This window comes from Phoxinus phoxinus (assembly GCF_949152265.1).
Source record: "Phoxinus phoxinus genome assembly, chromosome: 18".
Taxonomy (NCBI): Eukaryota; Metazoa; Chordata; class Actinopteri; order Cypriniformes; family Leuciscidae; genus Phoxinus; species Phoxinus phoxinus.
The window spans coordinates 7024899-7048177 of NC_136893.1; the positions used below are offsets into that span (position 1 = coordinate 7024899).

A 23279-nucleotide genomic window follows, 5' to 3' on the forward strand; every position below is an offset into this window, starting at 1 on the left:
CCCACTATAGAAGCAACTTTCATTGCAGTATGGGAATATGATGGAATTACTTGTACTGGAAAAAAGCGCTTAATGCTGGCGAGACGAACTGATATTTCCAGCAGAAATGTAATGGAGTGAAACGTTCAAGGCAGCTCAAGCCGCATTGCCAGCAAGGGAGACAGAGTTAGACAAAGAGTCTGGCTTTGTGTTGCTTTAGAGAGGCCGTAGTCCTCTCCTCTCTAGTCTGACTGCTGATCCTGATTTATAACACCCGTGGGCTGAGAGCACTTAACACACTCGCTTTCAAAGCCAAGGCGGACGAGAAGAGAATTTAGACATGGCAGTGCTACGTTAATACAATTCGAACGGTTAAGAGAGGACCTCAAAACATTGTTGAAGGTTGGCTTTGTAGCACACAAATGTTGCATGTGCTACCATTTACTTGTCCAAATTAGGCCTGCCTTATTTCACATGCAACCCTCCTCAAAACCCTTATCGTAGGGCCTATTCCTCGTCAAATCGCATGCAGAGCACTATTTAAAGTTTAATCCGTAGATTAATCAACTTTATACGCCGCTGCAGCCATCTGTCATTCTGCTGACAGCGTACCTTTACATGTTAATTAACAATGATATTTAACCAAGCAGAGGTCAGCGAGGTTGCCATCTTCATTAAAATTTCAGTCTTCCCAGATACAGCTACAATCATGAGGTACGGATTAATACAGTGGGCCAGAAATGATGGAAGGGAAATATTAAAGTGTTGCTCCTTCTTTTGGATGGTGTAGCCTTGTGGTTAAAACATATGGGCTGTTTACCGTAAGTTTGTAGGTTTAAACTGTCGATCTGCAATAGATCTTGAACTATTATCTACTTTGAGATGTTTCAGGATCTGACTGTGTAATAAGTTTAAGGCCTTTAGTCACCAGACTTCACCAGGGGCTTCCTTCCAGTTTTCAGATAGTGGATGATCAATACGGCTTTTTCAGTCACCAAAATTACCTTTGGTTTCCCTCCAATATTGAATATTGGTTATTTTTAATATATTTTAAAATATAATTAATTCCTGTAATGCAAAGCTGAATTTTCAGCATCATTACTCCAGTCTTTTTGTGAAAACCGTGGATTCCGGATTCTTTGATTAATAGGTCAAAAGAACAGCATTTGTTAGAAATAGAAATATTTTGTTATAAATTATTAGAAATGTTTTACTGTCACTTGATCAATTTCATGTGTTAATTGATAAAATAATTAATTTATTTACTTAAAATTTTATATTAAGTCAATCATGGTCCTCGTGACAGAGGAAATGTGTCATTGCTACAGAATTCATTGGTTCTAGGATCTAGTGAAGATTTCTACACTGAAGGAGTGCAAAAACAATCAGTCCATGTGTAAAATACATTTATGCATTTGCCAGATACTTTTATCCAATGTTGACTGCATGCTTGTGATCATGTGGCTTGTGATATTTAAAATGTTTTGGTTGTGTCATATAAATTACAACATTTATATATATATTGCAGATTTTTGTTAGTCAGTTTTTAATGGAGGATACAGAAACAAGTGTGAGAGAACAAAATACGGCCTTGAAGCTGATGAAGATTAATTAACCAGCTGTTTTTTTTTTTTTTTTTTTTGCCATGTGTTCTCAAAAGAATCACTGTCACCGACTGCTGATGGCAAACCGGGGAATTCAGAACATTCTTTGACCTACTTTTCTGTCCAAATAATTCATGAATATTCATGTGAAATTTTCACTTTTATGTGCAATGGCACAATTAGTTTCCTTTCAGCACTTTTGCAGCCCTCACACAGAGCAAACAGGAAATGATAAATGACACCCTCACATTATTCTGACCGCTGTTGGGTTTAATGAAGAGAAAGAAATCACAGTGTTTTCTGCTGTATCAACATCAGGATCAGGATTTGATTAACCCAGCTTTAATCAATAAAATCTGCCATTAGGGGCAACCTATTGGCAATACGTTTTAACCAGGTTACACCACCGTTTGCAACTATATATATATATATATATATATATATATATATATATATATATATATATTCAAGACACAAAAACAAACGGTGTGTGTGTGCGCGCTCTTGTTTATGTGATTTATGAGGACACAAATTTGTATAATGACATGTGTATTACACTGGTATTACAACTTAAACATGGTTTATGAGGACATTTCATGAGTTCTCATAATTCAAATAGCTTAAAAACATAAAAAAAAACAATGTTTTATTAAAAATGTAAAAATGCAGAATGTTTCCTGTGATGGGGTTTAGGGATAGGGGCAGTGTAAGGGGATAGGCTGTACAGTATAAAAAACATTATGCATATGGAATGTCCTCACAAGTAGGCTATAGCAAAACAAACTGTGTGTGTGTGTGTGTGTGTGTGTGTGTGTGTGTGTGTGTGTGTGTGTGTTATTTTAAACTGTAATAATAATTCACAATATTACTGTTTTTTTTTACGGTATTTTGATCAAATAAATGCAACCTTGGTGAGCTGACTACGTTTGAATGTTATATTTGTATATTTAATTGCACTCATGATTGTCTAATAGGCCTACCTTGTTACATGGTATATTGTAATGAAATGCTAATTTGCTATTATTTTTACTAGTAACTACCGGTAACTAAATCATTGATTGTGATAATATACTTATTATTGTGATAAAACACTTATTATGAAAATGCTTAATCATCACATCCATGATGCTAATTAAAACAATGACATTTTACATATTTAAAAACAACAGCAAAAAAGCAATGGCAGTACCACAAAACTGCTTTCATTTCCTCTTGCCCTTGCTGTTATGTTTGAAGATTCCTTCGTCAAACCCCTTAAACTCTGTTTTACGAGGGAAACCCAAAGTGCCGGGACCGGCTCAGTTGACCAGCGCCTCATTGTCAAGATTTATCTTGCTCGAGAGTCATCCACATTCCTGATGACAGGACGAATGCCTCGGCGTCCTGCCGAGAGCGTTAAAATCACTCTCACGCTGAAGCACATTTCGCCTCGACAGATACATTAACATACAGTGGCCCCGCGCCACCCCATCAATCTGTAGCTTGTTGGGTCCCACCATGGCTTCTTTGGGCCTCCCTGTAGAAGTCCATTGGCTTGACTTGGGCAGTGGTGGCCCTCTTTGAGTCAAGGGTCCACAGATGACATGGTCTAGGTCACTGGAACCTTCCGGAGGCCTCGATGCAGGTTATAAGTTACTCAATCTGGATGCAACTAGCGTATACATTCTTAAAAATAAAGGTTCTTTATTGGAATCAATGGTTCTATGAGAAACATTAAATGTCCATAGAATCTTATAATTGCTCAAAGTGTTCTTCAGATTATCAAATGTTCTTTATACTAAGAAAAAAGGTTATTTGGGGAACCTAAAATAGTATGACATAGCTGCGAAAGCTCCCTTTGAAACCTTTACTTGAGTGTAGACGTCGAATTTGGGTTTTTTAGCTGTGTTATTTAATGTTTCTGTGCTCCTTATATTGCCAAGATCCTTAGACTACTGCTAAAGCTGCTATATGTTTTTTTGCCAGATTAATAAGTAACTGGCCTCTCTGAACATGATGCATCTTTAGACTACTTTTTCCCTGCGTGAAGTTGTGCTTAATGGGAATTTTTTTTAACTTATCACCATGTGCTTTTGCAGTAAATCAAGTGTCTTTATGAGCTTCAGCAGTTTTGCTTCAATTTTGAATAATAAACTTGGCAGGAGAAGTTGTTTTTTTTCTTTGCCATTTTCATGAGGATTAAACGATATTAAATGTTTGCCCTATTGACTGCTGATTCTAGTTTTTATTTTTGCATGGGCGTGATTTCTTCTCCCAGTTGTGATTTGTTTATGGACTGTATAGAAAAATTGATTAAACTAATAAAGGTTTGAACATTCGCACCTCCCTGACCTTCCATAAACAGCTTGTGTCATTGTTTCCGCCACTGAGATGTTTATGAGTCCTGTTTGCTCAGAGAGAAACATAACGCGGAGCGCGCAAGTATGCAATATGCCTCCAGCAGAGACGCGACGAGTTCACACTGCGATTCGCATGCAGGCGTGCATGCTAAAAAGGCCTTAATGCGTCTCTTTAGATGTTGTGCAATTACATGCGAGCATGGGAAGGCCTTTGTGCACCTCCATTTCGTCCCACTGCAATTTTCCACCTGAACAGACAAGGTGAGGCGAGAGGTGAGGTGGAGGTGCACGTCTTATGAATCCTTGAGCTTTTGACAGACGGCAGCGGCCTTGCTATTTACCCTTAGAAATTTTCACGGGTCACGGCTGTTACAGGGGGTTCACGCACGCCGGCGCTGATCTCCTCGTGCGACTGATGCACAGATAAAGGGGATAGATGGACGAGGGGAAAGCGTTTAGGGAGATGAGAGTACAGATAGACAGTAGGCCAAAGTGACTTTGGCAGTGGGCTGCTATTGATCAGCTTTATGATTCATTGATTTATACCAGACAGTTTCAAGTGCTTTGAAGAGATATGAGTCATATACATCCACGCTAATCTCAGGGGTTGCAGGAGGGGACTACGGTTAAAAACTGTTTCTGATATGAGCAGACATCCTTATGATGTCTTAAGACTAAAGCCGCACGGTCATGCGACGCAAATATCTGTAAGGAATAAAGGTGTGCATGGGAAATAAATGGCCGGAGAGCTGCTTTTGATCATTTTAGGGAAATTATAAGGGACAACATGATATGGTCTCATCTTTCAAAGGAATACGGGTTTGCGGGCAAGGCGATCGCAAGACGACACGCCCTCGCACAAATACGCCGACACACAGATAAAGAGATCGCGTGAAGATTTATGTGACAGTGAGCTAATTGCATGCTGCCATTTGTCTTCAAGAAGTGACACCCGATCCTTTCTCATGGTTTTTAACAATTATATCAGAAGAAATATACTTTCTGCACACTATTTTATGGAATTATAAGCTGAAGTGCAACAAAAGGCATTAGTCAGGCTGGAATTCCAATCGATTCGGAAAGTATGTTGAGGTTAGTAATTGCCGTAAAACTAATTTAAAAGACACATCTTAATAGAACTGTCCTTCATGTGGTACAATCTAAATTAACTGGCTTTATTCATTGCAAAACTAGTGTTTAATATGACAACATTAAGCACTAATAAAGTCAGTGTTAGATGAGGAAGAAATTGCATTTTAAAGGAAGAGTTCACACTAAAATTCAATTCTGTCAATTCAATTCTGTCATCATTTACTCAGCCTTCATGTCGCTTCAAACCTACTTTCTTTCTTCTGTGGAACACAAAAGAAGATATTTTGCATGGACATTGCATGGGGTCCAAACAACATTGATGACTTCCATTGCATGAATCTAGTGAACTATCCCTGCTATTAACTGCACATGTTCATTTTTTACGGTGTACTTGAGTGAAATATCTGGTATCACTGTGAATGTTGTTTCAGAAGCGGCAGAGGAAGTTGAAGCATGTCGAGAAGTCTTTCATTGCCAGTGTCAATTGTAAAACAATCTTTCCGCATGGAAGCAATATGTTGCAATGTAAAAGCCAATTTAAACACATAGGATACCGTGTAGTGCGCGTATAGTGCGTGTTATTTCAACATAGCATTGCATTAGACTGTATAATCGCATTAGTAGTGCTTGATAAAGCTAACATCTTCATTACTATTTCTCTTACCTGCAAATTGTACTTCAGTGTGCAGTTCATTCAACAGTAACATTTTACATTTTTGCAGTTGACAGATACTTTTATCCAAGGTGAGTTAAGCTGCATTCAAGCTCTCAAGCATTCCCTGCTTGAACCCATAACCGCATTGCTAATGCCATGCTATGTTTGAGCTACAGAAAGGCAGTATTTGTGACACCTCAAATCACGTGGCTTGTTGAGGAGAGGTGTGCGTTTTATGTTTCTAATGGCCCAGACATAAAACAGTTGGAAAATCACTAGAACCACCTAGAACAATTTAGAAACCCACATATCAAGACGTTAAGAACCCACTAAAAGTGATATAGCTCACCTGAAAATTATTATTCTTTCATCGTTTACTCGCCTGCATGACTGACTTTATTCTGTGGAACACAAAAGAAGATATTTCAAAGAATGTTTCAACTGTTTATGTCCATCCAGTCAAAGTCAATGGGGTTCGAAACAACATTGGACCCCAATGACTTTCATATGGACTATAAAACACTGACATTTTTTTTAAATATCTTCATTTGTGTTAGCACAGAGTAAAGAAAATGATGAGTAAGTGTTCATTGTCGGGTCAACAATCACTTTAAATACTATATATATATATATATAAAAAAAAATAATCAAGGACTATACTATATAATAGTTAGTTTATGCAAATTGGGGATAACTGAGAATGCAACTTTTGCCTAAATGCCTCATTAATCAGCAAATCACACTGTGAGGATTTAATCATGAGAATTATAACATAGGCTATATGTGGTTGGTTATCAGTGGCAGGCCACAAATTTATTGTAAGCAAACATCAACCCCAGTAATGGGATACGGCGATGACAGTCATGTTTGCATTGCTGATGTGCGTTGATTGAGATGAATCGTCTGGTCGGATCGTCCGCATTTTTGCGTCGCATAAGAGATGTTTTCTTTGAGTGTCGGGTGTTGAAACAGGATATTATTTTGGAGTTGGAGAGTTAGATGTGAACGCATTCCACAAAGAAACTGCAGCAGGCCTGTGTGAGTGAAAATGACTGCAGCTACAAATCATTCCCTCTCTCTCTTTCTCTCCTCCTCCTCCTCCTCTTGCTCTCATGACGTCAGGAATGTCGAGCACTCCCTGCTCCTTCCCTTGGGGAGAGGGTTTTACGATTGAAACCTGACACCGTTTCTGTGTCCCATAAGCAACAGAGCGGTAACTCACATCAAAGACAGCCAGCGTCGAATCACAGCACGGCCATAAATTAGCTTGTCGTTCCTGGACCAATCAGAAACGAGCATTAAATCAACTCTGTCATGCTGGCAGCCAATGGTGGGACTGCGGCGGTAAATCTGTCAAGCGAGCGTCTGTTAACGGGCGCTGTGGTGCAGATGGGGAATCCACTAGGGTGGGGGGGTGTGGGGGGGGGGGGGTATATATGAGAGAAAGAGAGAGAGAGATGGAAAGATGGAAGGAGGGAGGGGAAAAGCTGAGCACTTAGAGCTAAAGCGTGCAAAAATCTTGCTTTGGTTACCCAAAGATTCATTTCTGAAACCCATAATGGCCGAAAATCAAAGTGTTTTGCAAGTGGTAAGCCGTGAAAATTCGAGTGGAACAAGACCAAACACGACCGCATGAGAGAGCGAACACACATCCCAAAGAAAAACGTCATAAAGCTTAATTGCTACCACTGCTGTGTGACATTGAGTGTCTACAACAAAAGTGAAATACGGCCTCGTCTCACTCTACAATTACATCACTATCTTAATCACCGACTCTTGTCACGATTATTTCAGTTCACGACACTCATTATACACATTCGGCCCATTTGAAATGCGCGATAGCTTGTCAAACGCAAACCTCAAACACTTCTTTATATGATATGACATAAAAAAGGAGACTGAAGCATGTCGGAGTGTGTGAAACAATGACCTGTGGGCCCTTTCACGTTGCTGCAAGGGTGCAGACCAGATGTTCTCACACGTATGGATGCGCACGGCTACAAGAGCCTGTTTGTGTGTGAATGCATGTGCGTGTGCAGATGTAACGCAGCGGGACGGACTCTTCTGGGATTTGAGTCTCGTTCTAAATCACGGGGAAGGGAAAGAAGGGCCTCGTCTCTTAAAATGTCAACAGGCTGCAGCTTATACTCCGCAAACATCTCCAGCTCAGATCGACGGCCCCCGTTTTCAACGGCGGACCACGGCCAAATTCGGTGACTAATGGCGCAGGCGAATCGAAAATAGAAATGTCTAAACAGGCTTGTGGACATATCCAACTGCCTGGCTGATAAATGTAGCGTGCCTTCGCTTGAATTTATGTGTTTTTAAACTCTCCGTCATGTGATATGAAAATAAGGTGTACTCTTACCAGCCTTTCCAGCCAGAGGAATAACATCTTAGCCTTTCTGAATGGCACGTTTGAAACGCTTAATGTGCTGTTGAATAAATATTGTGCAATTATGGATTTAATGCAATACTTATATGGGAGTTGAGAAGTCGGGGTCAATATAGCAGATTTATCTCAAGTCTCTTCCACAGATTGTAGACCCGCACAAATTGACAGCTTCTGATGATTTCAGGAGACAAATAACTGAAGTCAAATACTGCAAAGAAGATGTTATTTTTACACCGGATAGAATAGCTTGTTGAAATACTACTGGATCAGCAAAAGCTGTGGCATTGCTGTTGATTTTGGCTGCCTCTGCCTCCAAGGTGAAATGATTTTCTATTCGACTGGAATCCATAAACAGGCCCTGTGAGGGCGAGAGGCGCCATAAAACACATCAGGCCCGTATGGAGGCGTTTCCGTTTGCGACCAGGCGAACCTGGGGACGGGGGCGATGGCAAGCAGAGCTCTTATCTCGGCCTGGCGGTGACCAAATCCATTCGTGCATTACCCGTCCTCTATCCGGAGCCATTTTCTATGGTCTTTTGATGAATTTGGCCTGTCTAAATTTGCCTGTTCCGAGAGCATGCCGTAATTTACCTACATTTATCGCAGGCGCGCTGTTTGCTCAGCTTCGGGCCCTGGGCTGCATGCATGATTAATGTGAAACACTGACGCTTCTGTGTCGCCCTCCCCCTCACCTGAGAATAGAAAATGACTCTGATTGCAATAAGCGTGCAGATTTTTGTGAAAAAGGGTAGTCGATGTGTGCATGTGAATCTGGAATACTCATTTGGTGACATACAGACTGTAAGCTTGCAGATGATGATAATTTATTGAGTGCTGCACACATTCACCACTACACACACACACACACACACACACAAGCAGCATCTATCAATTACAGGCCTCTAGTCCACACGCCTCTGACAATTTTACTGCGCGTTTTGTACGGCGTGTCAAGCCGCGCTGTTTCAGTCTATTATACTCATTCCTCTATAATTAATATAAATTACCTTTTTGCCTTTTTACAGCCGTGCCACTGTAATTAGTCGATGAAAGGCATTCATCGGCTGCCCGTAGGCGCTGCTGAAATATCCAGATGAAAGGCCGCAGTGGCATCATGCATGTTAGCGGGCTGTGATAATTCGTTACATTTATATAGCGCTTTTCTACTCAAAACGCTTTACATATGGAACGGGGGATCTCCTCAACCACCACCAATGTGCAGTATCCACCTGGATAGACGAAAAACGGGTCAAAAATAACTTCATTTCTGCCCATACAGAAGACTGATCTCAACATCTGCCCTTTTGCTATTAATACAGATACATATATCCGTTTGACACCGCCCCATACCTCTCATACCACATAAAGGGTTGAGAACATGATATTCAAATCAGCTGCACCAATATAGTGATTGCTTCAGGTCATAAACACGACCATCCGAGGGAACGTATTGTTCCTGAGGGCAATACATTTGTTCAGGTGTATTAGCATATATGGTCCTGGTATGTGTAATTTTTGCTCAAAAATTAATGACTCTTTCAAACAGGTCTCTTATTGCTCAGAGAATCAGGGGCCGCAAAGTGTATTTGGACACTTTTGGAACTTTGGATGTCTTAATTTTAAATAGTCTAAACGTCATAGAATAGATTTAAAAAAAAATGTGGCATCTGTAAACTAATGAAAAGTAGAGGAATTTAAAAATTGTTCAATGGGTTTTAAAGGTCCCATGACATGGGGTTATTATATTATTTTATAATGTTTCCTGGGTTGCCCTTATAATGTTAGTATGTTTTTAGATAAAAAAATAGTCATAATTTAGAAACAAAAGGCATTTTTCCTAGCCCAGTTTTAGCCTCTGATTTGAACGCTCTGTTTGAAGGGGCGTGTCTGTGTGAGACTTCAGTGTAACCGGCCACTGCTGTGATTGGCTGACATTTGCTTATGAAATAGCTACTTATTACATGTGAAACTCTCTCGAATACTTTTACTACAGTTATTATACGTTTTTACTATTACAGCTATCGAGATTAACAAATCGTCAGAAGTTTTTAAAGTATTTAGATATATTCCCATCACATAAAATGTTGCCGTGATGAGCATTGGGCAAGCAGATGACAGTCTGTTCTTGATCGCGAGAATGAAGATCTTATCATTGCAACGCAGTTTCTGCACTCTCTCTGCTTTCCCCAATGCAAACACGATGCTGTAAATACAGTAATAGCTTCATGTGCAGTGTAACGTGCGTCATTGATTTCATAACGAGTTTGACAAGTGTCCAGATAAACTCGATCGCGCTGTGTCCATGAGGAAATGAGCTAGGAAGTAGGAACGCGTGCGCGCGATTCCTACAAAGATTGTTCTTTGATCGCTTTCTGTATATAATTTATTCACAATTTAAATACGATTATTTTCATCCTACTAAAATAAACGATGTGAAGTTGATATTTTAGTCACTGGCTCGACTTACTGAGGCATAAACAGCAGTATTGAACGATTTGAGAGAAAGATTACCTGTCTCTATAGAGAGCCTAAGTACCTCCCCTTCCGGTCGACCACCATGGGACCTTATTTCGGAAAAATATTGTATGGTAGTCAATGGCGAGAGACAACAAATATTTTGATCTCGTTTGAATTGTGCCCTGAATTACACATATGATGTTTGTCAATTTAAAAGATACATTTTAAAGTCAAGAAAGTCGCAGTTTGATGTAAAACTGTTGAGGTATAAGACTGTGAAAATACGTAATTACAAAGACTACAAACCCAGAAGGCGCACATGCGACGTCATCCCTTTTCTCTCAATGAATGAAGCTAACTTTACTGAAGCTAACGTCTGTCATTTTTTCTATAGTCTTACATTATAATCCTAACGTTACGCCGTCATGCCTGACTCGTGTTTTGAGCCAGAATACACACATACGAGCAACGGATCTTGTGACGTAAGTTAGGCTACATAGTGCGAGACGAGAGATGTAGTTCATCGAGCGATTTTCACATACAACTAAACGTTACTCTTCTGTTTTATGACAAACTGCGACTTTCTTGACTTTCATATTTACCTTTTAAATTGACAAACATCATATGTGTAGTTCAGGGGACAGTTCAGACGGAATAAAAAGATAAGTTATCTCTCGCCATTGACTTCCATACATATTTTTTCCGAAATAAGGTCCCATGAGCCGGAAGCGGAGGGGCGGGATTTAGGCTCTCTATTGTCGTGAGATCATGTCATGGGATTGAGGCTACACAGTCTTGGACGCCTTTGTATTTTTGTCCGATTTTCAAATACGTTTTTCCTTCAAAACAACGTTTGTAATGTTATGATTCACCTCGGTCATGGCTTTAACAAAGACTTTTTTTAAAATAAAAAAATGAATAGAAAAAAAAAATACTTCCGGAATCAACATCGCTGAAAAAGGGGGCGGGCACAAACAGTTCGGAAAACTTTAATTTTCTGCAGATGCTGGCGAAATAACGTTGAAAAACCCTCACAGGGGTTAATTTATTACCCATTCAGCTTATGTGCCGATTCTTTTCAATTAATCAAAAACATACCGTGCAACCAGTGAAGTGCGATTCCCAAATCAATGTATGATTCTTATGAGCCGTTTGCTTTGTTGGATCAGAAACATCAGCGCTACCACTGTAGTGAAATTACAGAACGAATGACTCTTATGAGCCGGATATTTTTTGTGAACCATGAAATCACTGATTAGTTTTTCATATGATGTAGGCTATAGTTAAAGATACACATTGTTTTTTTGTTTTTGTTTTTCAATAGGCCTAGTATGAATTATGTTAACACATTGTTTGTCATTTGTGTGATCTATATATGCTAAAGACTGCTTTTTTTTTAAAGAAAAATTCTTTGTAAACACACCTTTTGCAAGACTTGTTTTAAATAGGCAATTCATTATTGAACTTATCTGCAAAATGGAATTGCAGTTGCCATTGAAATGCATGCATGCTAACAGACAACTTTGGAGACCTTAAACAAACAGAGCAGTGTTTTTATAGCACCACAGAGTTGCAGCGTTTCCACTTTTCAGGAGAATCAATGGCTTGCTTATAGTTGTCTCGGATAATTACCTCAAAAATGCCACACTTTACCCTTAAAGTTAGATTACTAACACAAAGACCGTTGTACATATCCTCTCAGGTGTTACCCACTGGCTCTTGATTAACCTTTTCCCTTTTTCCTCTATTGCAGATGATAATATCTTTAAAAAAAAACTTGTTCCACAGTCCCACAGCACTTTGCTTTATTCAATGGGAGCATGTTGTACACTTCATAACACACAGATGAGCGAGACGTCTTGAGGTTTTATCTGTGACTCTTACCCATCCACTAATGAATCATAATGAATGACCTCATAATGAAAGAGCTACTTAGCTCAATTGGTCAAATAAATTTCGAGATGAAGGCTCTCATGCTTTGGAGATAAGACCCCAGCGCTCGCGCGCCTCTCTGAAACAGGGTTAGGGAACTCCCTCTGGGAGGGTGGGGCGCTCAGGGGCCAACGTCATGTTTCATTCCTCAAAACAGCACGCTTTAGGATATCAGCCGAGACAAAGGAAACTTTCCCAGCTACTTTCATATGGATGCCAAAGCATCATTAAAGAGGAAGATAGAGAGGAATAGAAGGTTGTGGAGGTGTGCTGAACCAGTGCCAAGAAAGTTCTCCGTCTGAAGCTGTGTGTTACAGACCCAAACTGGCCTAAACAAGCCCTGTCCTAAACCTGTCTCTCATTACAACAGCATATCCCACATAGCGGTGAACTTTTATAACCTGCAGTCAAAGCCGTTGAAGATCGGTTTCCATTCCAGCTTCTGCAGTACAAATCAGGAGAATGGATGTTAGTCAGGACAGAAGCCATATTTGATTTTTCATGAATGAAAAGTAGGGTGTGAGGAATATAAAAACATTCAAATACTTAAAAAAAAAAATCCTGATGGAAATTGTTCTTTTTAAAAACCTTATAGAATAAAGTTAAGATATGGTGCTTAAAGGTAATTTTATGCACTCATTCATTGATTTTAAATGTCTTTAAAAAAAACTTATGATACCATTTCTATCACAAAATATTAGTTAAGTATTTCATTGATAATCTCTAAACCTCACTTGAATTTGTTGGTGGAAAAATACATTGGGTGTGTAATAAAGAAGTTTAAAGCAGGGTTATTTAAAAAAATAAAAAAAAATAAAACCATTTTCACTATTTTACTAAAATAAACATTAACTACATTTAAATATAATATAAAAATGTAAACATTTTATTTCAGCTACTGGCCAAATAATTATTTCTTATTTTCGCTTAATTTATGTTAAAATACTAATTGACCAACAACTAAATAAACAAAAATTAAAAACTAAAACTTAATAAAACTAAATAGACATTAAAAAACTTAAAACTAATAAAAATGACAAATAGGCTGTAGCCTACAAACCTACAGAAACTTTAATGAAAATGAAAACAGAAAATATAAAAAATTTAATTTAAATCAAAATATTACAATAATAAGTATATGATACTAAAATAACACCGGTTTAAAGAACTAAAGTAATTCATTACGACTGATTTTTCCTCCAACTTATGATTCCATTTCTACAGGGATTGAAGTCATTAAATATTTACTTGATGAAATTAAATTTGCTCTGTATGGTTTGGTGGTTGGTGGAAAGAATAAAAATGCCGTCTGATAAAGCAGAAAGCAGTAATTTCATTCTAAAAATGTGCTTGGTTATGTCTAAAGCTCTCTTTAATTTGCTGTAGATCATTAGACGAGCCATTATGTTGCTGAATACAGTAACTGGTACAAAATAAAAATTAGCTTTCTAAGTCATTAACTGACTGGGCAGCTCCCTCTTTTCATGTACCCTGATAAAATCTTCGTGAACTCTTTCAAAGCATTGGTCTCAGTGACCCCTGATATTGCAGATGTCTGGTATCCGCCCCTAGTGCGATAACGGTGTCCTAGGTATGATTCTGAGGCATGTACGTGATATACTACTATTTTTACAACCATTTCTCCAGGGGGAACCTTTCATTTGCATTAAAATGAGAGACGGGAGGAATCCACCAGAGAAAAAGCAGGCATGCAAAGCCGTCAAACCTCCTCGCAACATTTTGCCTCACACACACGGCTGTGTTTTCATGTTTTATGGGGACTTTCCATTAAAAAAAGGCCATATATCCCATCGCCTTACACTAACCAAACCTAGCCATCTCAGAAAACTTCAATTCACGTCAAAACACGTCACTTAGTATGATTTATAAGCCGTTTTCCTCATGCGGACCAAAAAAATGTCCCCACAAGGTCAAGGATTATGGGTAATGTCATCTTTGTGGGGACATTATGGTTTACCTGAACCACACACACACACTAAGCCATGGGTGTTTAGCGACAACCAGTTTTTATTCCCGAATATTTAGTGGAATAAACACTTTCCTCATGCAGTGTAAAAGGGCTTGTGGCCAAAACAGCTTTTCTGGGTTTTTAAATAACAGCCTGTTTTAGGACCTCTTAAAAAAGTGCCATTTGCTGCACATAATTTACAACCAATTCAAAATTGACCATAAATTTAGAGGGGGGAAAAACATTGATGTATTGTATTGTGGATGTATTAAAAACACTTGTGATTTTACATGCATGATGTAGTGCCTAGCAAGCATAAAAGGGCAACAATAACAAAGTTAAAACGGTGTAGTAAATGTTAAGTGCAGTTCAACCTCAGGATTGTGTCTCATTTACAACCAGGAGAGGGCGGTATTGCATTGACTTCGAGTCATTGATAGAGTAGCGAGGGAAACAGTCACTTCTATCTATGTCTACATTATGAGTGTAATAAATGTTGTAGCATCTCTAATGTTCTCAAAGTCATAACAGTTCCTATTTTTTTTAATAAATCGGTTTAGGAACTCAAATGCTATTTTAAACATTTCTCTGTTTTGTTGCTGGGGAGGTAACATGTATAACTAGATCACCAAGAGTCCCTAATCCTATGTATGAGCAGTAGTAATAGTGATGATTGACTTAAAACTCACAAAACAGTAAACAAAATGATCACAAAATATTGGCAAGAAAAAAAAAAGTGCCCAAAAAGAGGAGAAAACACACCGCAGCAGAACGAGGGTGAAACGGTTTGTTTATCAAAACAAGGCTCAGAGGGAAGAACAGAGAACAAGATCAACCACTGGAATGTACATGAATCGTAATGAAAATCTCACAGTACAACAGTGATATCATTCACAAAACCAGCCATATATTCAAGCGCTTACTGGAATGGGATGAAAAAAACAAACACGCCCCGGTACTTTTCCCTAAAAAGAAAGTCCCGCCAAGACAATATTCCAGCTTCTTGCCATGACAATCTTTAGAAATGTCATGTTCCCGGTCTTATATTTGAGATAGAGAGAAAAACACTAGAAGCAGACTTCAGTGGATGTGCACTTTAACAGTCAAGAAAATACTTGAGGAAAAGGGCAGATAGGACAGTAGTGATGAAAAGTGGTTGAGTCTCATTCATTCCCCTCATCTCAGTTCAGGAACGGGACCAAAAGCGTCCTATCGGAGTAGAGACCATTTGATCTGTTCCTTAGCTGACTGTAGCACCTAGAAATAACAAAAAAACATCCAATAAAGTTAAAAGCTTTATTTACAATATGATCTAAAACACTAGTATTATATTACTTAAACAAAAAAATACATATATTTCTTTTAATTCACCAAAAATGCAAATTGCTAAAATGTATCTAAAAATATATAATATATATATAAAATGTATTCTATATTAATATAATACTTTTATTCCACAATCAATCTGATAATATGAGGTTTACCGAGATAAAGTGAGACATTTCTTTAGATGTCAAACTTTAAATGGAAGAAACATGACTTGGTGCTCCTTTAAATCCACTTATAATGGTTGTTATAATTAATCTGAGGTGTCATTAGGAGCTTATGAAAGTGGCTTCGACAATTTATTATAACCTGAAGTTTTAAATTAGGCCATGCAAAATAATTAGTCACATTTAATTAGAATGAATTACCATCTTCAGAATAATTTATTTGAAATATTTTGTGTTCCTCTTCAGTAAATGCAATCACTCAGTGAGGACGGATAGACCAAACCACTCCCAAAAAACCTCACTTGTCTCCAAAGCTACAAAAGGTAATTGAATTTTAACGTGTTTGTGTTCTTGACTTATTAATGCCATCATTTTTCTTAAAAGACACACACATCCATCAGGGCGCTGCTTTATGGTTTTCAATACTTAAGAGGCAAAATATTAGCACCTCCTCCTTAAGGGCCAAAAGTCTGAAATGACTATATTTTCCTAATTTATACCCACATTTTCCAAAAGTATATGGTCATAAGAATTTGCTAACCAAGGCTCCCTTTATTTGATTAAAAACACTAAAACAGTAATATTGTGAAATATATTCAAATTGAAAACTGTTATATTGCCATAATATATTAAAATGTAATTGATTGATCACTCCAGTCTTCAGCGTCACATGATCCTTCAGAAATCATTCTAATATTTCTTATCAATGTTGAAAACAGTTATGCTGCTTAATATTTTTGTGGAAACCATGATACATTTTTTCAGGATTTTTAGACAAATATAAAGTTCTTATATGTGACCCTGGACTAAAAATCAGTCACATGGGTGATTTAAAAAAAATAAAAAATAAAATAACCTTATACATCATCTGAAAGCAAAATAAGATTTCCATTTATTTATGGTTTGTTAGGATAGAACAATATTTGGCCGAGATACAACTATTTGTAAATATGGAATCTGAGGGTGCAAAAAAAAAAATCGAAACATTGAGAAAAATCACCTTTAAAGTTGTCCATTTGTGTTGTGGTGATTGTGCTGTATTCACTCACAAAAATAAATGTTTTATACATTTACGGTAGGAAATGTACAAAATATGTTCATGGAACATGATCTTTACTTAATATCCTAATTATTTTTGGCATAAAAGAAAAATCGATAATTTTGACCCATACAATGTATTGTCGGCTATTGCCACAAATACACCTGTGCGACATGCGACTGGTTTTGTGATCCAGGGTCACATATTTTGAATCTTTTGTAATATTCTAAATGTCTTTACTGTCACATTTGATCAATTTACTGCATCCTCGCTGAACAAAAGCATTAATTTCATTAATTCTTTAAAAAATAAATCTTACTGACCCCCAACTTTTGAACAATAGTGCATCTAATATGAAAAAACTGCAGAAGTGAAAAAGCAAAACTTTTACATGTAAAGGTGCGAACGTTGAGCGGAACCTTGTAATCGAGTAATGCAGGCGCAGCAAAACATCCAGGAATTAATTCATCATCTTAATTTGCACAAGACGAGGCAAAGCATAACCGTATAGCAGGGAAGACGAGGAGACAGCCATTAATCACGGACACCAAAGGGATACAGGCAGCCTGTCGCAGGGCCTCTTAAACGAGAACATTAATCAGTCCGCACTCACGACTACGCCAGCCGCGGGGAGCCATCGCTGGCAGACAGCCGCCAATAATTAGCCATCATGTTTACATGCGCCAGACACACGCGGCAACTCGGGCTAGCGAGTGAAAACTTCTTAATGTGGGCGCTGTGAAACCAGACCACCGCAGATTCGTTTTCCAAATGAATCATGGGTAAATCGCAGAGCCGCTATTAAACATAAGAGCTGGTGTCGCTGAAGGAAGCGCCGTGGACTCCTCTCACCTGAGTGACTGTCTGTTCTGTCAGAGGCACGTCATCGCCCTGGAACGAGATGAGAGAGGGAGATGCTGATGACTTTAGGACTGCTGGCTTGCTTGCTTCCTGTCTCGTACATGCAAGATTATTGGAAATCAAACTTAATAGCTGCCTAGCAAGTACCATAATGCTCATCAGTGGCGTCAGAGCACGAGAGATGAAGCAGAGGCAACAAATACTAATCAGATTAACATTCACATCAGTGTAATGGAAGTCAATAGAGGAGAACAAGTAGTAGTTACCCTCAAAGCGACACGGTGAACCACCTGCTGTGGGTCGCTCTCCAGGATCACACTGCAAAACAGACAATTAATCAGCGCTGCGACCAAAACAATGGGATTTTTAGCCTAAAAAAATGCATGCTTCCTTTTTTGGCCCTCCTTTATGGAGAAAAGAGAGAAAACAGGACAGGATGTGGACAGGATCAGGAAATAACACTGGCCAGAATCAATCTTATGTCGCCCGCATGAGCACTAGTGGTTTTCAGTGGCCGATGTCTAGACCCAGAGGGAATCTACAGACTTTTTCTGCAATGATTTTTTGTTTTATGTTTTATTCTTATCAATGGATTGCATCAAGGTATCTGTTTTATTAGTTTATGCATTCCCCTGGGAAACGTACCTAAAATCTGGGCATTGCACCATTGTTTGAGCTACAGGATTGACATTTATTCATAATATAACGTTTAAACAGAGCTGAAAGAGTATGACAGTCTTAATGGTAGCTGAAAGCATAATATAATCAAAACAGATCCAATAAATTAATGAAAGGAGCGACTGATTTATAGTATTTTATGAATGATTTCCATGTCTGTAATTCTTTAGCTGTTGATTCTGTGTGGGCCTGCTGATTCACAATTATTTTTTAAAATACAGAATAAATAGAATTATATAAATATTAAAGGTGCAGTATGTAAGAATGACAACTAGTGGTCTAAATAGGTACTGCAGTCGAATTCAAAATATCGTAGATCGTGGTTTCTCCTGCCTCCTGCTCCTCAGACTGGACGGCGCTCACTCGGGTTGCCAGTTTGAGCACACGCAACAGGAACGAGCGCAATGGACAATAAAAATTAGCAAATTGGCAACATGCAGTATCACAGACCAAAACAAACACAAACATTCCAGCCTGGAAACACACATTTCAAAGTAAATGAACTGGCCGTAGACGTGTTTTTCAGAGAAACGAGCATGTGAATTTAGCATGTTTCCTAAATATTTGCAAACATATTATGGTATTTTTATGCTTTAGTAGAGTGGAAAAGTTACATACAGCACCTTTAAATTACACAAATTGATTGATTAGAATACTTAAAATATTAATTGTAATAAATTACAATGTAATAAAATCCATAAAATTGATGCCATTTTTTCGGAGAGACGCAAGTCATTTATGATGTAGGACAGAAGAGCCACAGTGGCTTTACCGATTGCAGCAACTTCTATTTTTATTACAGATATTTTGTGCCATTTTCCCAGGAATAGGCGATTTTGTTCTCTTGAACACATGGGATGGAAATGGTGCTTTATTCGCAAATGTTTTATGCAATATTCCTATTTTGCACACAAGTTAAATTCACAACTTTGGATGTGATGATACCAGTATTTCTCTGAACTGTTGTGAGATGCACACAGAGTGACTTTCTATTGCATGTGAAAAGATGGATGCTAAAGTTTGAGCTGACTCACAAATGTCCTCTTATACAACAACTTTTCCTCTTCTCAACATGGACTGTGTGTTCCCGGGGGCGGGGCTTATTTACATTTTAGGGTTGCTGATGTCACTAACCCTAGAGGAATGTCGTGTAGTCCCTACCAGCCATTTCTTGTAGTCCTTTTCTTTGAAAGCAAATATGTTACTTTGCTTTGAACTTTGTAACTTTGCAGATGTTGTTTATGCTCAAACAGCAACATCACACACTAACTAAAGTTAGAAAAGTTAAATCATAATCAACCACCCCTTTAAATGTAATAGAAGTTTGAATACATTCATTATGGCTTACCCTCCATCAACAATCTCATCAACAGCCAGGAACAGACCCTCCATATTTTCAAGCAGGGCTCGCTTTTCCACATTTTTCCTAAAAAGAGGAAGAAAACAATCAAAGTCAAACTTTTTTGGGGGAGGGTTTCTGACAGAGACCATATAACTCATAATGAAAGTCTTTCCTACAGTACCTCAACATTTGGCTCAAGGAATCAAAGAGACAATTCAACACTGACATAAGCATCAGCTGTGTGAAGAAAGACAAATGACACTTATGAGATTCACACGGTTATGACAAGACAATACTGGATGAAGTATAAAGCATTACCTCATTTTCATGGGAGCTGCCGATTACGTAGAAATACAGATCAATATTGCTCTTGTACACAACCGTTAGACCCTCCAGCAATGCTATTTCACCTGTGCGGAAGAGAGGAAGAGTGACTCCAAGATATGACTTTATGTTGGCGAACACAAGACTGGCAGTAACACAATCACTTACTGTCGGTCCTGTGTGTCTTGTTGAAGATGTTCTTCTCAAAGGCTTTCTGCTCTTTCACTGTGGGGTACGTGTCATCATAATACTGAAACGAACACAACAACTCAGTCGCAAACTAATATATGAAGCTTATAATACAGACGGAGCACTTCTATATTACTGAAATGAAAGTGCTAATAAACACTCTTTCATACACCTTATGCAAACAAAAAGCTTATGTTTCTTAAGGGTGTGAGTTTGAAAATGACAGACTGTTATATAGTTTTGAGTAACATGAGGGTGAGTAAATGATGACAGAATCCTAAAACCGTTTACTTTCAGGTTTAACCCTATTAAGCCTGCTATTTGTTTTCAAAAATTGCCTCTAAATGTTCAACATGATCACAACTTTGCTGAAAACCTGTTGCACACAATCTTCTACATGGCATCTGACTGATAGTTGATTCATTTAGCAAGTGAAATGCCTTTTAGTGTCAACCTAAAAATGTCCCTCTTCAGGTGTAAATGTAAGAATTTTAATATCGCTATTAATATTTCAAAATGAACACTTACTGGACTGAAGCAACTTGGGTTTGCTTGATAATACATCATTTTCACATGTCAGGCTTTACGGGGTTAAAGGGATAGTTCACCCAAAAATGAAAAGATATTTTTGATGAAATCTGAGAGCTTTCTGTCCCTCCATTGACAGTCTACGCAACTAGCACTCTGACACTTCAGAAAGTTCATAAAAAGATCGTAAAACTAATCTAATTTCTGCGTAACACACAAGAATAAACCAAATTGGTTCTCGCACGTCAAGCGAACATGCTAAAGCTTCCGATGTGTGTGCTGCTGATGAAATCATATGGATTAGCTTTACGATCTCTTTATGAACTTTCTGAAGTGTCAGAGTGCTAGTTGCGTAGACTGTCAATGGAGGGACAGAAAGCTCTCAGATTTCATTAGAAATATCTTCATTTGTGTCCCGAAGATGAACGAAAGTCTTACGGTTTGGAATGACATGAGGGTGAGTGATTAATCAAATAATTTTAATTTGTGGGTGAACTATCCCTTTAAATAAAACGTCACTGTATATCAACACAAATCTGATCATGATCCTGATGTTCATCCTCTGATGATCTCACCTTAGCATAAAGTCTCTCTCCGTCATTGTCCATGATCAGAACAGCTTTTACAGTGTACAGAGAGGGCTCCTGTCACAGCACAGACACAAACATGACAGATGACCAATGAATTACAGTCAAATTAATCAGCTGATCAGGGCAAAGGTTGAATAGACGTATAACGTAGCTCAGATGCCCATCAGCAACTGCTGAGGTTTTAAAGTCAATATTATAGTATAATATTTAACCTTTAAATATAATAAGTATCCTATACACGCTGTTGCTAAACTCGTATGATTGATTAGTGATGTATTGTTCAGCGGATGTAGCGGAAGGGCTGTTTGAACAGAAAACAGAACAGATTTTACTGCTAGCGGATGATTTACACTTATATTGATATATATACATATATATTGGGATATAGAGATACAATCGTATTACCAGTATTAGCGTATCCATCTTGTAATGTGCAGAAGGCGCTCACTCTAGCTCCGTGTATTGAATTCCTGCGTATGTGTACTTCCGCTTACGACATGAGGTAAAAGGGCAAAACTAAGCGGAAGTACTTTGTAACGTCATTGATAATTGCGGGAAAATATTGCAGGAAATAAATAAATAAAAATGTTTTGAATTGGCCTACCCAAAGCAATTATTATTATTATGATTATGTTTTTTTTTTTTTTTTGCTTTATTGGTTGTCTTTAGTGTACATTTGGTTTGAGCTTATATCCTCTATTTCTTGTATCATACTCTCATAAATACTCTTTTAATGTTAAATCCCCAAACATCTCAAATATATTGCCATTACATTCACCATATAAAGTTTTAGTAGCTCCCTTTAGTGTCTTTTTTTCATATATTTTATTGGAAACAGCATTCAAACAATATTTGCAACGTAATGCAGTACAAGTCTCTATTTTATATTTTCAGAATAAACAATTCTTCAAACCCAAAGTCCTTTTATGGTTTTGTCCCATATCCCTCCCCAACACCCACCCTCAGGATAGCCAGTCAAACATACAAACAAAACCAAATAAGTAGGATAGGAAGACTAAGTAAACTTAAAATAAATAAATGATAAAAATAAATTATTTAATATTAAAAGCAGTTATTATTATAATAGTATATTTGCTATTATTATTCAAATAAAACAATAAGAAACATTAAAATAATGACGTGAACATTACAATACAATCTACACACTACAATACAATAAGCACACAATACTTTGTGTGTATAAGCACACAAATCGTAAGAATCCAGCTGTGTAAAATGTGTGTGTTTGGCTACTTGTGGGAGCCAAATGTTGGAAAATGTCCTAACAAATTCCATTCAATTTTGAATTTAATTATATTTATATGGTAGCCTATATTTTATTCACTTTACACCAGTGAACTAATGCAAACAGGGCTTTAAGAGAGAAATTGGAGAGCAGCCTAAGGGACATTCTACCCGAAACATACATTATCTTTCCTTGAATTGTTACAGTGAATAAAAAGTATTTCATCCAAAAAAAAAAGTTTTAATCTGGCTGATGGTTGATTTCTGTGAGTTTTTCTGTAAATGAATATGTCATTCTCAATTTTTTTTTTCTTTATTAAAACCACTTTTGAAAATTACAAATCCTGTCCATGACCTTGTCCTCCGCCAAATTATAGCGACAGCTTTCATAGTTTTGTTATGCTAAAAACTGTTATTTAGAAGAAGAAGAGAAGAAAATAAACAAGTTTAAGCTGTTATCATTCACATCAATTGATCAAAAACATGAAACTATATATACATACAAATAAATACTATTTTACAACTGTCCCCATGTTTTCAGTCAGTCCTGTCACGTTTACACAAAACA

The 23279-nt window shown here is 37.7% G+C and overlaps 1 protein-coding gene across 2 annotated transcripts; it reads right to left on the minus strand.

The window, feature by feature from the left end:
- Positions 1 to 15195: 15195 nt before the first annotated feature.
- Positions 15196 to 22017, minus strand: copz1 (COPI coat complex subunit zeta 1). 2 transcript variants are annotated; one of them, XM_079588105.1, is made up of 9 exons: positions 21872 to 22017; positions 21452 to 21520; positions 20328 to 20409; positions 20154 to 20245; positions 20017 to 20072; positions 19842 to 19919; positions 18082 to 18133; positions 17807 to 17845; positions 15196 to 15679 (listed from the first exon to the last, which is right to left on the minus strand). In XM_079588105.1, exons 1-9 carry the CDS (start codon positions 21887 to 21889, stop codon positions 15632 to 15634), a joined length of 534 nt encoding a protein of 177 aa, XP_079444231.1. In that variant the 5' UTR covers positions 21890 to 22017; the 3' UTR covers positions 15196 to 15631. The 2 variants fall into 2 exon arrangements, with proteins under 2 accessions (XP_079444231.1, XP_079444230.1); XM_079588104.1 differs by having other exon boundaries at positions 17807 to 17905; positions 21872 to 22005.
- Between the last annotated feature and the right edge of the window lie 1262 nt (positions 22018 to 23279).